A 12,097-nucleotide genomic window follows, 5' to 3' on the forward strand; every position below is an offset into this window, starting at 1 on the left:
CGTAGCTGTTGACTTTATTACATTTAGGAAAGCTTTTACATAAATTCGGCTTCATTTATTTATTACACATTTCCATTCGTCACCTTCATTAGTGCTAACTTGCTCATATTCCACTTTAATCCTTTTTAGTTCACCACTAATGTCCGCCATTAGTGTAAAATTGATGACTCTACCATGGAGATGGCTGTTCATGAAAAATCCATTCGAGGGTGCACAATGTGCCATACGTTTGGCCACCGATCCAAAGCTTAAGAACGTAAGCGGTGAATATTTCAAGTGAGTATTAGTTACATTCACGTATTATGTGCAAGACAGTTCACTCCATTGCAGATAATGAAAAAGTGGACATGTACGTATGTATGTATGTACGCATGTGAGTGACTTTGAAAAGTTTGATACTATGTAAATTTCTCTTTATATGTGAAACTTAATTTTTTCCAAAGAACAAAAATTAATCTTTAAAAGGATGCAGCTTATGTCGGTGTACTAAATTTATTGTGTGCAACACAATATGCACACATACACCTACTCACATACACATATACGCATACACACTGCAATTTTCTTGCATATTTCATTAGTCAAAAGTGTTGTTAAACCTGCTTGAATCTTACCACAAACACAGAGCTTTACTAAAGCCTAATGATGATATGAACTTTAAGCACATCCCAATAAATATTTTTGTCAATTCTCAGCTTGAGATACATTTGAGAATCAGTCCATTTCTCACATTTCAAGCGTTGGTTTTCAAATGCATTTCAAATAACCGTTGATAGCTTTCTCAAGCGAAAAGGTACATTTTTAATATGGAATTTTTCTTTATTTTCAAATTGAGAATTTTTGGATTCTCAACTTTTTCTCAAACGGCAATAAAGCGGAACGAAATGGAATCCACTGATGTGCCACTTTCGGTAAGCAAATTTATTATTTGCCTCACTTCACTTTTAACTCGTATAGATTTATGCAAAATGTAGTACAATATAACTTAATATTATTAAAATGTATAAATATTTCCTTATTTTTTCACTTTATGTCCAACTTCACTCAATAAAATCGCTTGTTTACATTTCCAGCTAAAGTATGCAAATTAGAGATCGACGAATTAAAAACGGCACTATCGACTCTATCGATAGCATTGATGTAAAATAAGCATGTTGTACTATGTTTTACTTTATTTTTGGGTTTCATGAACACTTATTATGTACTTTAAAATTTAGACACATTGGCGCAAAAAGTATTCACATTATTATTAACGAAAATATTCCATGATATCGATGGTTTTCAACCAGAATGGAACGAAATGCAAGTATATCTCAAACCATTCTCAAGTTGAAGAACAACGTTTGAGAAAAAGTTGAAAGAATATTTAGCTTCAAATGATTAATAATACTGAATATCGAACTCAGGATTAATGTTTTCTCAAACATATGAGAGAAAAAATTTTCAAGTATGTCTCAAATTATACTCAAGTTGAAGATCGACGTTTGCGAAAAAGTCTTGAAAATATTGAGTCAATTTTTTTCTCAAAAATTTCAGATTTTTGTTTTCAGTGTTTGTTGGGATGTTACATATAAGTACATATTGACAATTACTTAAGTATTTATGTGCTTATCTTATTTTTTTGTTTTTAATTTAGCGATTGCGAAGTGGCGCAGTCATCATTTCAAGGTCGTGATATAGCTTTAGCTAAGCAATTATATATGCAAACCATCAAGGAACTGGAAAAGGTCACCAAATTGACAATCGCAAAGGATATTGAGTACGCGGAAACTTTGGCTCTGGATTGTGAGCAACAACAAGCTGAAGATTGTAGTGAAGTAGAAAATCGTGACAAAGTGGCTAAGGAAAAAAAGCAAAAGAAGAAACCGCAACTAATAAAGGAGAAAGCAAATTAAGAATAAAAGGAAATATAGCAATTTAAAGACTTGGAAGTGAAGCATTTCAATGATAAGATTAAAACATACATATTTAGTATAATAAGTCAATAAAATATATCTTTTTATCACTCAAAATTAATTTACAGAGGAGAATGCCTCTTTTCAAAAATTAAAAATAACGTTTTATCTCCAGGAACAAAAATCAACGTCTGTAAGTTTGTCCTCAAACCTGATGTAGGAGTCATGGATGAAGTAAAAAAAAATGACGATACGACCTCTCTGGCATACCACTTTGTATGTATGTACTACACTAGTAATACTCCGTTAAGAAGTCGATAGCTTTTCGATAAAAACAAAACGATAAATTTTTATACGAAATAGAGAAGTTTTTCACAACACGCCGATATTAAATTGGTAATATGCCGATAACAATTCTTTAAGTTTTCCAAAACAAATTGACATACTTTTGATAATATATCGACAATTTTTCGGTAAGTAATCGCTAATTTTTTGTTAACTAGTCGATAACTTTTTCATAACACTCCATAGAAAATTTGTTAATAATGCGATCGCCGTGGTGTAGTGGTAGCGTGCTACTCTTACTAACTGAAGATCCTAGGTTCAAGCCTTCGGCAAAGCGACAAAGAAGCATTTTTTTGGTTTTTTTGAGATTCAAGTTACTCCCGCACCTTGGCTGGGGAGGTCGATTATTAATATTGTGACGAATATTAGCAAAACTAGGGGATACTATCATCTCTAAGCCGATACTGAGCAGTGACTTGTATGCAAATAAACAAATGAATCGTTATGTCTACACATACATATGTCCATATAAGCAGCGGAGAGAAACGCACAAACACATGCATATATCTGAGATACTCCCAAAAGTAGGCAATCATCGGTGAAAGTATTACTCACATATCCAAGCGCATATGGCTATGCGAGAAGCTATAATCGTGCATCTGTAGTAATGGCTGGTGAGTTTATAGCTGGTAAACAAGTAGTAAATTCTAGAAACGCCTAGAAATATGCAAACGAGTATAAAAGCAGCGCCAGCTGAGGCATTGCAATCAGTTTGATTTAAGCGAGCTATTGGTTGTGAAGTATCAGTGTTATTGTGAATTACTTTAATAAAGGCCATTTTGCATTATTGAATATTGGAGTAATTTATTCAACAGTATAGCGATATGAATGTTAGCAGGAGGTTGCAAATAAGAGGAATTTCTCTAAATTCGTTACAATATAATTAATGAATCAAATTATTTGGCCCAGTTAGTGAATGTTTAGCGACGTCACCAATTACGAGAATTTCCTCTTATTTTAATGTATATTTGTACGAGCCGGACCCGTGCGAATCTTGCGAAACAAATATAAAAGCCTCATATCAAATATCAACAGAAATCAGCTGTTCTATCAATCAAACATCTATAAACTTACATGTGCTTGCGCTGCCATCTGTCGAATGTTAGCAAGTGCCGGTAATGCAGTGTTAGTTCTAATCAAATATTTAAAATAGTGCCATAGGTTAGGTTGAACTGGCCGGTCCATGAGGACCTCACATAGACTGATTGAGTCCGTAGTGTTACCAGAAGTTTGTTTTAACGACCAAACTGAAAAACCCTATCAAAAACCAGGACCTATATTATAAAATAACTCCGTCCTCTTGGCAAATACTAGAAGCTTCTTAGTACTTAAGCCACTTGCTGCTTCTAGATCTGACAGCTGTATCACTCCTAATAGCTGGAATATTAGCCTGGCAAGTGCAGGGCACGAGCACCGAACGTGCTCTATCGTTTCCTCCTCCAACCCGCACTTCCTACATCTGCTATCACTGACCAAGCAATTTAAAGGCATGTGACGCCAGAAGGCAGTGTCCAGTCAGAATACCCGTCATGAGTCTACAGTCCTCTCTTTTTAATGATATAAGCAACTGTGTTTATCTAAGATTGTAAGAGCTACACATAATATTCGACACTTTACAGCCCCGCGCTTGAACCCACGCCTTTCCCGCTTGGTCGATCATGTGCACCTCTCGCCTTCGCTAAATCTCGCCCGATCTAATTGGGACGTCTACGGAGCAAGCTTCAAGGGATGCCATAGCACAAACAGATTCCTTTGTGTACTCACAATCGTTTATTTTTAAAAAATGACTAATACTGCCCAAAGCTCGCTAATAGCACGAATCCCTATCAATACAACCAAAACTTTATTTATAGAATTGAAATCCAAATAAGAGCGAGTGGTGTATTGCCATGTATTTTTAATTGTTTCGATAGTTCGCATTAATTCAATTTTTGTTTGACAGTTATGTATATGTTGTTACACCATTTTAATTCACAACACTTCCTGTTGGGAGTACAAAAACTATTCCTAAATCCAGTTTAGGGAAGCATTGCAAGTATCAACTCCGCCAATAAACCAGGAGGGAGTTTAGATATTACACTTTAGGTCCATTTTTCAGCTCAACCAAGTTAAGCCCGAAAATGTTTTGGTTTAGTCGAGGATTGCACTGCACGTCCTCTCTGATGAAAGGACAACAACGGAAAACGAACAAAGCAGTTTTCGATGCAAGTTTTTTCAAATGGAAAACAGTTTTTCAGTGGCGTTGGCCCTCGGCAATAATTTTGCAAACAATCCGAGTGTATTCTGCCACGAAAGGCTTCTCAGTGAAAACTCAACAGCATTGTAGGTGCTTTTCAGAGTCGGCGTAGGTCCCGACCCTCTAATTTGTTGCAAAAATTAAAAGGAGCACGACGTAAAATAACAGAGAAACTTGGCCTAAAAAGTCTCTTCGGAAGTTATCGTACCTTGAATTTTTTTGTTGTTATACAATAATGCGATAGCAAATCCATAACATAACGATAATTTTTTGATGATAAATCCAAATTTTTCAACAACCGTAACTCATTGATAAAAATTGGACTATTTTAAGTTCTTTCCATACTCAGCTGAGCTCACCGAGTGTATTAATTTTGTTCGCATAACGGTACCCTGTAACGGCATCAACTAATCGAGATAGATATAGACTTCTATATATCAAAATGATCTGGGCGAAAAAATAAATTCATTTAGCCATGTCCGTCCGTCCGTCCGTAAACACGATAACTGGAGTAAATTTTGAGGTATCTTGATGAAATTTGGTGTGTAGGTTTCTGGGCACTCATCTCAGAACGCAATCGGACTATAACCACGTCCACTTTTTCGATATCGATAATTTCGAAATCACGAAAAAGTGCTATAATTCATTACCAAAGACGGATAAAGCGATGAAACTTGGTAGGTGGGTTGACCTTATGACACAGAATAGAAAATATGTAAAATTTTGGACAATGGGCGTGGCACCGCCCACTTTAAAAAGAAGGTAGTTTAAAAGATTTGATAGCTGTAATTTCGCAATCGTTGAAGATATCATGCTGAAATTGGGCAGGCACGTTACCCCTATTACTATATGTGTGTCAAATAAAAATTAGCAAATCGGATAACGAACACGCCCACTTAAAAAAAAAATATTTTAAAATTCAAATATCTTTACAGTATATAAGCAAATTATGTCAAAATTCAACCCCACTAATGATATGCTGCAACAAAATACAAAAATAAAAGAAAATTTCGAAATGGGCGTGGTTCCGCCCTTTTTCATTTAATTTGTCTAGAATACTATTAATGCCATAAGTCGAACAACAATTGACCAATCCATGTGAAAGACCGTTGCTCCTATGATGATAATTGTTTTCTGTGAAAATGGGCGAAATCGGTAGAAGCCACGCCCAGTTTTTATACACAGTCGCCGTCTGTCCTTCCGCTCGGCCGTTAACACGATAAATTGGACAAAAATCGATATATCTTTACTAAACTTATTTCACATACTTATATGAACTCACTTTATCTTGGTATAAAAAATGGCCGAAATCCGACTATGACCACGCCCAATTTTTCGATATTGAAAATTACGAAAAATGAAAAAATACCATAATTCTATACCAAATACGAAAAGAGGGATGAAACATGGTGATTGGATTGGTTTTCTGACGAAAAGTATAAATAACTTTAGAAAAAACTTTTTAAAATGGGTGTGACACCTACCATATTAAGTAGAATAAAATGAAAAAGTTCTGTAGGCCGAAATCAAAAGCCTTTGGAATCATTGCAGAAATACTGTTCGTGGTATTGCATATATAAATAAATTAGCGGTACCCGACATATGATATTCTTGGCCACTCTGGTCCACATTTTGGTCGATATCTCGAAAAGGTTTTCACATATACGACTAGAGTCCACTCCCTTTTAAAACCTCCATTAATACCTTGAATTTAAAACCCATATCCTACAAACACATTCTAGAGTTACCACTGGTCCACCATTATGGCGATATCTCGAAAAGGCGTCCACCCATACAACTAAGGCCCACTCCCTTTTAGAATACTCATTAACACCTTTCATTTGATGCCCATATCGTACAAACACATTCTAGAGTTACCCTAGGTTCATTTTCCTACATGGGGATTTCCCCTTATTTTATCTCCAAAGCTCTCAGCTGAGTATGTAATTTTCGGTTACACCCACACTTAGCCTTCCTTACTTTTTATTTTATTTTTTATTTTAATTTTATCTTTTATTTTTGTTTTTTTTTACTTTATTTTCTTTTAGTTTATTTTCTTTTATTTCGTTTTACTTTATTTTATTTTATTATATATCATTTTATTTTTAAATTTTATTTTATTATATATTATTTAGTTTTTTAAATTTTACTTTATTTTATTTTATATAATTTTATTTTATTTTATTTTGTTATATATAATTTTATTTTTTAAATATATAATTTTATGTAAAATTTTTATTTCGCCGGCTCTAGGTCAAAAGTAATAAAACGATTTGGTTTTTTATTTTCCCAGACGGCTGCTCACATATCTACAGACACCTGCTAGAATCGTGGAAAATTAGTTCAAAGCTACATGGCGAACCGAACGGACGCAGATTAGCAAAATAAAAATATAAATGTATGTATGCATATAAATATAAATGTGATTATATACATAGAATGGTTTATTTAGTTATTGTTGTTAGTTATTACAAACTAAGCTGAATTGTTTATTATTGGTGTAGCCCCCTGATGAAGATCTCCAAAGGTGATCGAAATATATTGGAAAAATTAAAAATCAAATCGTTTTATTACTTTTGACCTAGAACCGGCGAGATAAAAACTTTACATTTAAACATATAAAAGTCGCTAAAATCAAATATATAATTTTATTTTATTATATATAATTTTATTTTATTTTATATATTATGTTATAGAATATTTTATCTTATTTCATTTTACTTTATTTTATTTTATTTTATTTTTTAAATCTTATCTTATTTCATTTTACTTTATTTTATTTTTTCCCTTAAGCTCCACTTTGGGCTATAGATAATACATCGGTTATATACAACAAGACATATATAGATATTTACAATAAATATATGAAGGTACATTCATAATAATCTGTAAATTACATGTCAATGACTAAAAACGAACGAACAATGGATTTTGTTGATAGTATTTCTGCTTTTTGCATAGTTGGAAGCTTATTTTCTAATTGTAGTTTCTCCAGGCATTTGATGTGTGGACTGATATTGGGACTCTTGATAAAAATTTAAAAAAAAAATTAATAGACGTGGCACCGCCCACTTGTGATAAAATCAATTTTACAATTATTATTAAACATAAATCAAAAATGGTTAAACCTATCATAACAAAATTCGGTAGAGAGGTTGCCTTTACTATAAGGAATGCTTTGAAGAAAAATTTACGAAATCGGCGAAGGACTGCGCCCACTTTTATATAAAAGATTTTTAAAAGGGTCGTGGACGAATAAAATAAGCTATATCTTATATCTTTATATCAAGTGGATTTATAACAATATAAAATTAAAGAAAAAAAAATTTTTTTAAAAAAGCTTTTATTATTGGTTAATAAAATTAACTAAAAAAGTAAAAAATAAATTGACTGTAAAGAGATATAACAATTTATAAGTTCATTGTAATCTTTAACGATAATTAGGCTCTTCCGTCTGCGACAAAAAAATTCCATATTGTACATAATTATATATTTTTAACATTAAAACTTTACACTTAAAATATTAAATCTTACAGTTTATACCACAGTCCTAATTGTTCTAATAAAAAACGTGTTAAATTTTGATGGTATAATTAAGAACATTTAGCACCTCCTTTTCTTGCTATCACAATGTAGCACGCTTTTATTAGAACAATTAGGACTGTGATATAAATTGTAAGATTTAATAATTTAGGTGTAAGGTTTTAATTTTAAAAATATATAATTATGAAAAATATGGAATTTTTTTGTCGCAGACTAAAAGGCCTAATTATCGTTAAAGGTTAATGAACTTATAAAGTTTTATATTTATTTACAGTCAATTTAATTTTTACTGTTTAGTTAATTTTACTAACCAATAATAAAAGTTTATTTTTAAAAAAGTTATTTTCTTTAATTTTATTTTTTACTTTTTAGTTCGTTTTATTAACAAGTAATAGAAGCTTGTTCTTAGAAAAGCTTTTTTCTTAAATTTAATTTAAATATGATTTTTTTTAATTTTAGTAGGGTAAAATATTGTTTAAATTAGTTATGTAATCTTTACTTACTTATTTGTAACGTTTCTCATCCTATCCATTTCTTTTAGTGCATCAACATTACAAGGTTTCGTCGAAGTCAACTTTGAACAGTCAAGTTCTTCTATTCGAGTGTTAGCTAACTTAAAATCATATTTTATTGTGACTTTGGCTATGTTGCGTTCAGTTTACAAGTACTCATTGCAGATCCCTGCTGTGTTCCATCGCCAAAAATCTGTAAAACAAAATGAAGTGCGCAGAAAAGTATGCAACAAAAAGTATGCAACATTTAGCGATAACAGCCTAACTTCTACGTTTGTTGCATACACAAACAAAGCGAAGTTACCTGCGTTCTTGAGCACTTAGGCTTTTATTCCCTTGTGAATACAAATCTTTACCGATAACTCTGTTATCGATTAATTTGCCGAATTCTCGCAAAGTAATATTGCATTGTCATCGGAGTTATAAATGTGTGCAAAATTTCAGCCCAATCGGACACTGGGAAGTGTATCAAATTTAACTTGCAAGATTTGATTACAGACAACAGCCAAGTGAAAGTAAATAAATGCTTATAATAAAATAGGAAAAACTTCAAATTTAAAAAAAATGGGCGTGGCAGCGCCCCTTTTATGACTAAGCAATTTTCTATGTTTCGGGAGCGATAACTCGAAGAAAAATTAGTTCAGAATAGAACCATATATATATGTATTATTGCGCAGCCGTGTAACACTATTACGCACACAAAACAAACAACAACAGCATATCAAGTGTACAGCTGTGTATGTAATGTTCGGTTTCACCCGAACTTAGACTTTCTTACTTGTTGCAATTAATTTTATTCAGGCCATTGATAAAAAAGTTTTCATTTTAATGAAGGCAATGCAAATTTATTTAGTTGGAAGAGATATATATACTTTATATTGCGTACATAGAACTCATCATTTTCGCCCTCTGCATTTTACCATTGCAAAAACAGTAAGTTTCTTTAAAAAAACATTACTTATGTCTTACTTAAGGGCCAGATTATGTATGACTCCGCAAAACTTTGCGTCGCTGACTTTCACACTCACCACAATAAAATACCAAAATTTCATAATGGGACTCAGGTTTACTGTCAGTCACTGAAGTGAATGAATTCCCTTACATCATACGAATATTGGTTCACACGATAGAACATGACTCGTTTCACTTTACATAATTTGCCCCTTAGTATGATGAGGGCAATGAGATGGAATCATCTGGTTATTTTAAGCTTGATTGCCCAGCTTTTGGCAGCTGCTATGCGAAAGTATTTCGGTCGCGCCTCATTTGAATCTCCCAAGAATTTGTCCGAGATTGAGGTCGGTTTAATTTGAAAATAATTAGCTATAGCTACGTCACCATTGTTGTAAGAGGTATCACAACGGACATTCATGCTCTCCAAGTGAGCTTCCCCTACCACGTCAGCTATGCACCTAACCTAACCCTATTTAATCTAGCATGAGTACGTTAATAGAAGTTTTACATTCCATAAATACCTTAAATATTTAAAGCTTTGTTATTGGCTTTTTAAAAAGAAATCGCGAAAGTCAAATGCTTTAATAGTGAGCTTTCAACAAGCAGAAAATATTATCAACGATATAGAACACATATTTTATTGTCTACGCATTTGATAGTCATTCTGACTTTGGTCAATAAATATGTATGTGTACCTCTTGTTACATTGAAACGTTATGATTCTTACTTACTTACTTACTTACTTAATTGGCGTTTAACCGTTAAACCGTTATAGCTGTCGCTTCTTCTCTCTGCCAACTGACGCCAATTGGTCACACCAAGGCACACCGATAAAAACACTTTCTTAGCCGGAGCGTCATCTTTCATTCGCACCACATGGCATAGCCAGCGCAGCCGCTATGTTAATGTATCCGTAAAGCTCATCCTTAAATCTTCTTTGGTACTCGCCAACGCGTAGAGGTCCATAAATCTTTCGAAGAACTTTTCTCTCGAAGACTCCAAGAGCCGCTTCATCTGATGTTGTCATGGTCCATGCTTCCGTACGACGGACGGGTGCGATAAGTGACTTGTAGAGTACGATTTTCGTTTGCCGAGAGAGGACTTTACTTTGCAATTGCCTACCTAGTCCAAAGTAATATTTATTGGCAAGAATGATGGGACGTTATGATTCTACATCCAATAAAATGTTACTCATACGCCCCGTATTACAAACTAAAGTAATGCTTTTCAAACTCAATAAAAAGTCGTATTATGAGAATTTCGGGCACTTTCGTACTTTTCAATAACAAATAATTATTCCTATTTTTCCTCTTTTATTACTCCAACCAGCGAATTTGTAGCAAAATTAGGACAAAGCATGACACACTTATTTTTTTTATTAGTGGATGTAGTCTGTCTGGATAGAAATTTTGACAAAGAATTATAATTAGTCACAATGATATTAGGGCTATGCTCTCAGTTTAGAGTTCGTGAATGCTGTACACATTTTCTAGACTGTGTTTAGCGTATACAGAAACGATATTTAAATGGTTATGTCGGGATTTTTAAGTTTTTTGTTTTGTTTAATTTAAAAAAACGGTTTTAGATAATTACTCACATACATATGAAGCTTTTTCAGTCCATAAGGCAACACTTGTTATCGCTGCAGAGCGCTGATTTCTAGTTGTGCTAAACTTTGATTTACAGAAAGTCCTCTAGAGCTTTTCCATGTTAAGGACGTAATTGCAGACGGAAATAAGATAAAGTTTTATGTGAACGATGTAATGGTTTTCAAAGTTAAGGTGAGTACAAAATAATCATTAAGTTCAATATGTCAACATACATCAGAGCCTGCCCAAGGGTTGAACAGATAACATCGACACCGACTTCTTATCGGTAACAACTGTTACGGTTTATTATTGAAAGAGAAATTATCGACAAGTCATCGGTTTGTTATCAGCCGATTCTTTGCTATTTTTTGGTATTTTATCGACTTTTTATCGGCGGTGTCATCAATTTTATGTTGAATTTCATCGGTATCTGTTTCACGAGAAACTGGTGAGTTAGGTTTGGTTGAACTGACCGGTCCATGAGGACCTCACGTGGACTGAAAGACTACGTAGTATTACCAAAACTTTGTCTAATGACTAAACTAAAAAATCCTAGCAAAAACCACTACCTATAATATAAAATAACTCCATCCTCTTGGCAAATACTACACAGAAACCTTCTAGGATCTATACCATTTGCTGCTTCTAGATCTGACAACTGTATTTCTTCAAATAGCTGAAGTCTTAGCCTAGTAAACGCAGGGCACAACTACAAAACGTGCTCGATCGTTTCCTCTTCCAAAGCGCACTTCCTACATCAGCCATCACTGACCAAGCCTAATTTAAAGGCATGTGATGCCAGAAGGCAGTGTCTAGGCAGAATGCTCGTCATGGGTATACAGTCCACTCTCTTAATGATAGGAGCAACTTTTTTAGGCTTAGGTTGTAAGATCTAAGACATAAGACATAAAGGTCGATCATGTGTACCGCTCGCCTTTTCTTAATCTTGTCCAATCTAATGGGACGTGTACGGAGCAAGCTTCAAGGGATGCACTCTTCTTATCTGGTGGATATATGCCCGAG

General features: G+C 33.6%; 1 protein-coding gene across 3 annotated transcripts in view; it reads left to right on the plus strand.

The window, feature by feature from the left end:
- naz (nazgul) overlaps positions 1–2,012 on the plus strand; it is a 75,272-nt gene extending 73,260 nt beyond the window's left edge. For all 3 annotated transcript variants that reach the window (XM_067761047.1, XM_067761048.1, XM_067761049.1), the window contains 2 exons: positions 130–276; positions 1,637–2,012. In XM_067761047.1, coding sequence (XP_067617148.1) covers positions 130–276; positions 1,637–1,895 — 406 coding nt within the window. In that variant the 3' untranslated portion in view covers positions 1,896–2,012. The remainder of the gene's footprint in view (positions 1–129; positions 277–1,636) is intronic.
- The last annotated feature ends 10,085 nt before the right edge of the window (positions 2,013–12,097 follow it).

The sequence above is a fragment of the Eurosta solidaginis genome, chromosome 1 (assembly GCF_040869045.1).
Source record: "Eurosta solidaginis isolate ZX-2024a chromosome 1, ASM4086904v1, whole genome shotgun sequence".
Taxonomy (NCBI): Eukaryota; Metazoa; Arthropoda; class Insecta; order Diptera; family Tephritidae; genus Eurosta; species Eurosta solidaginis.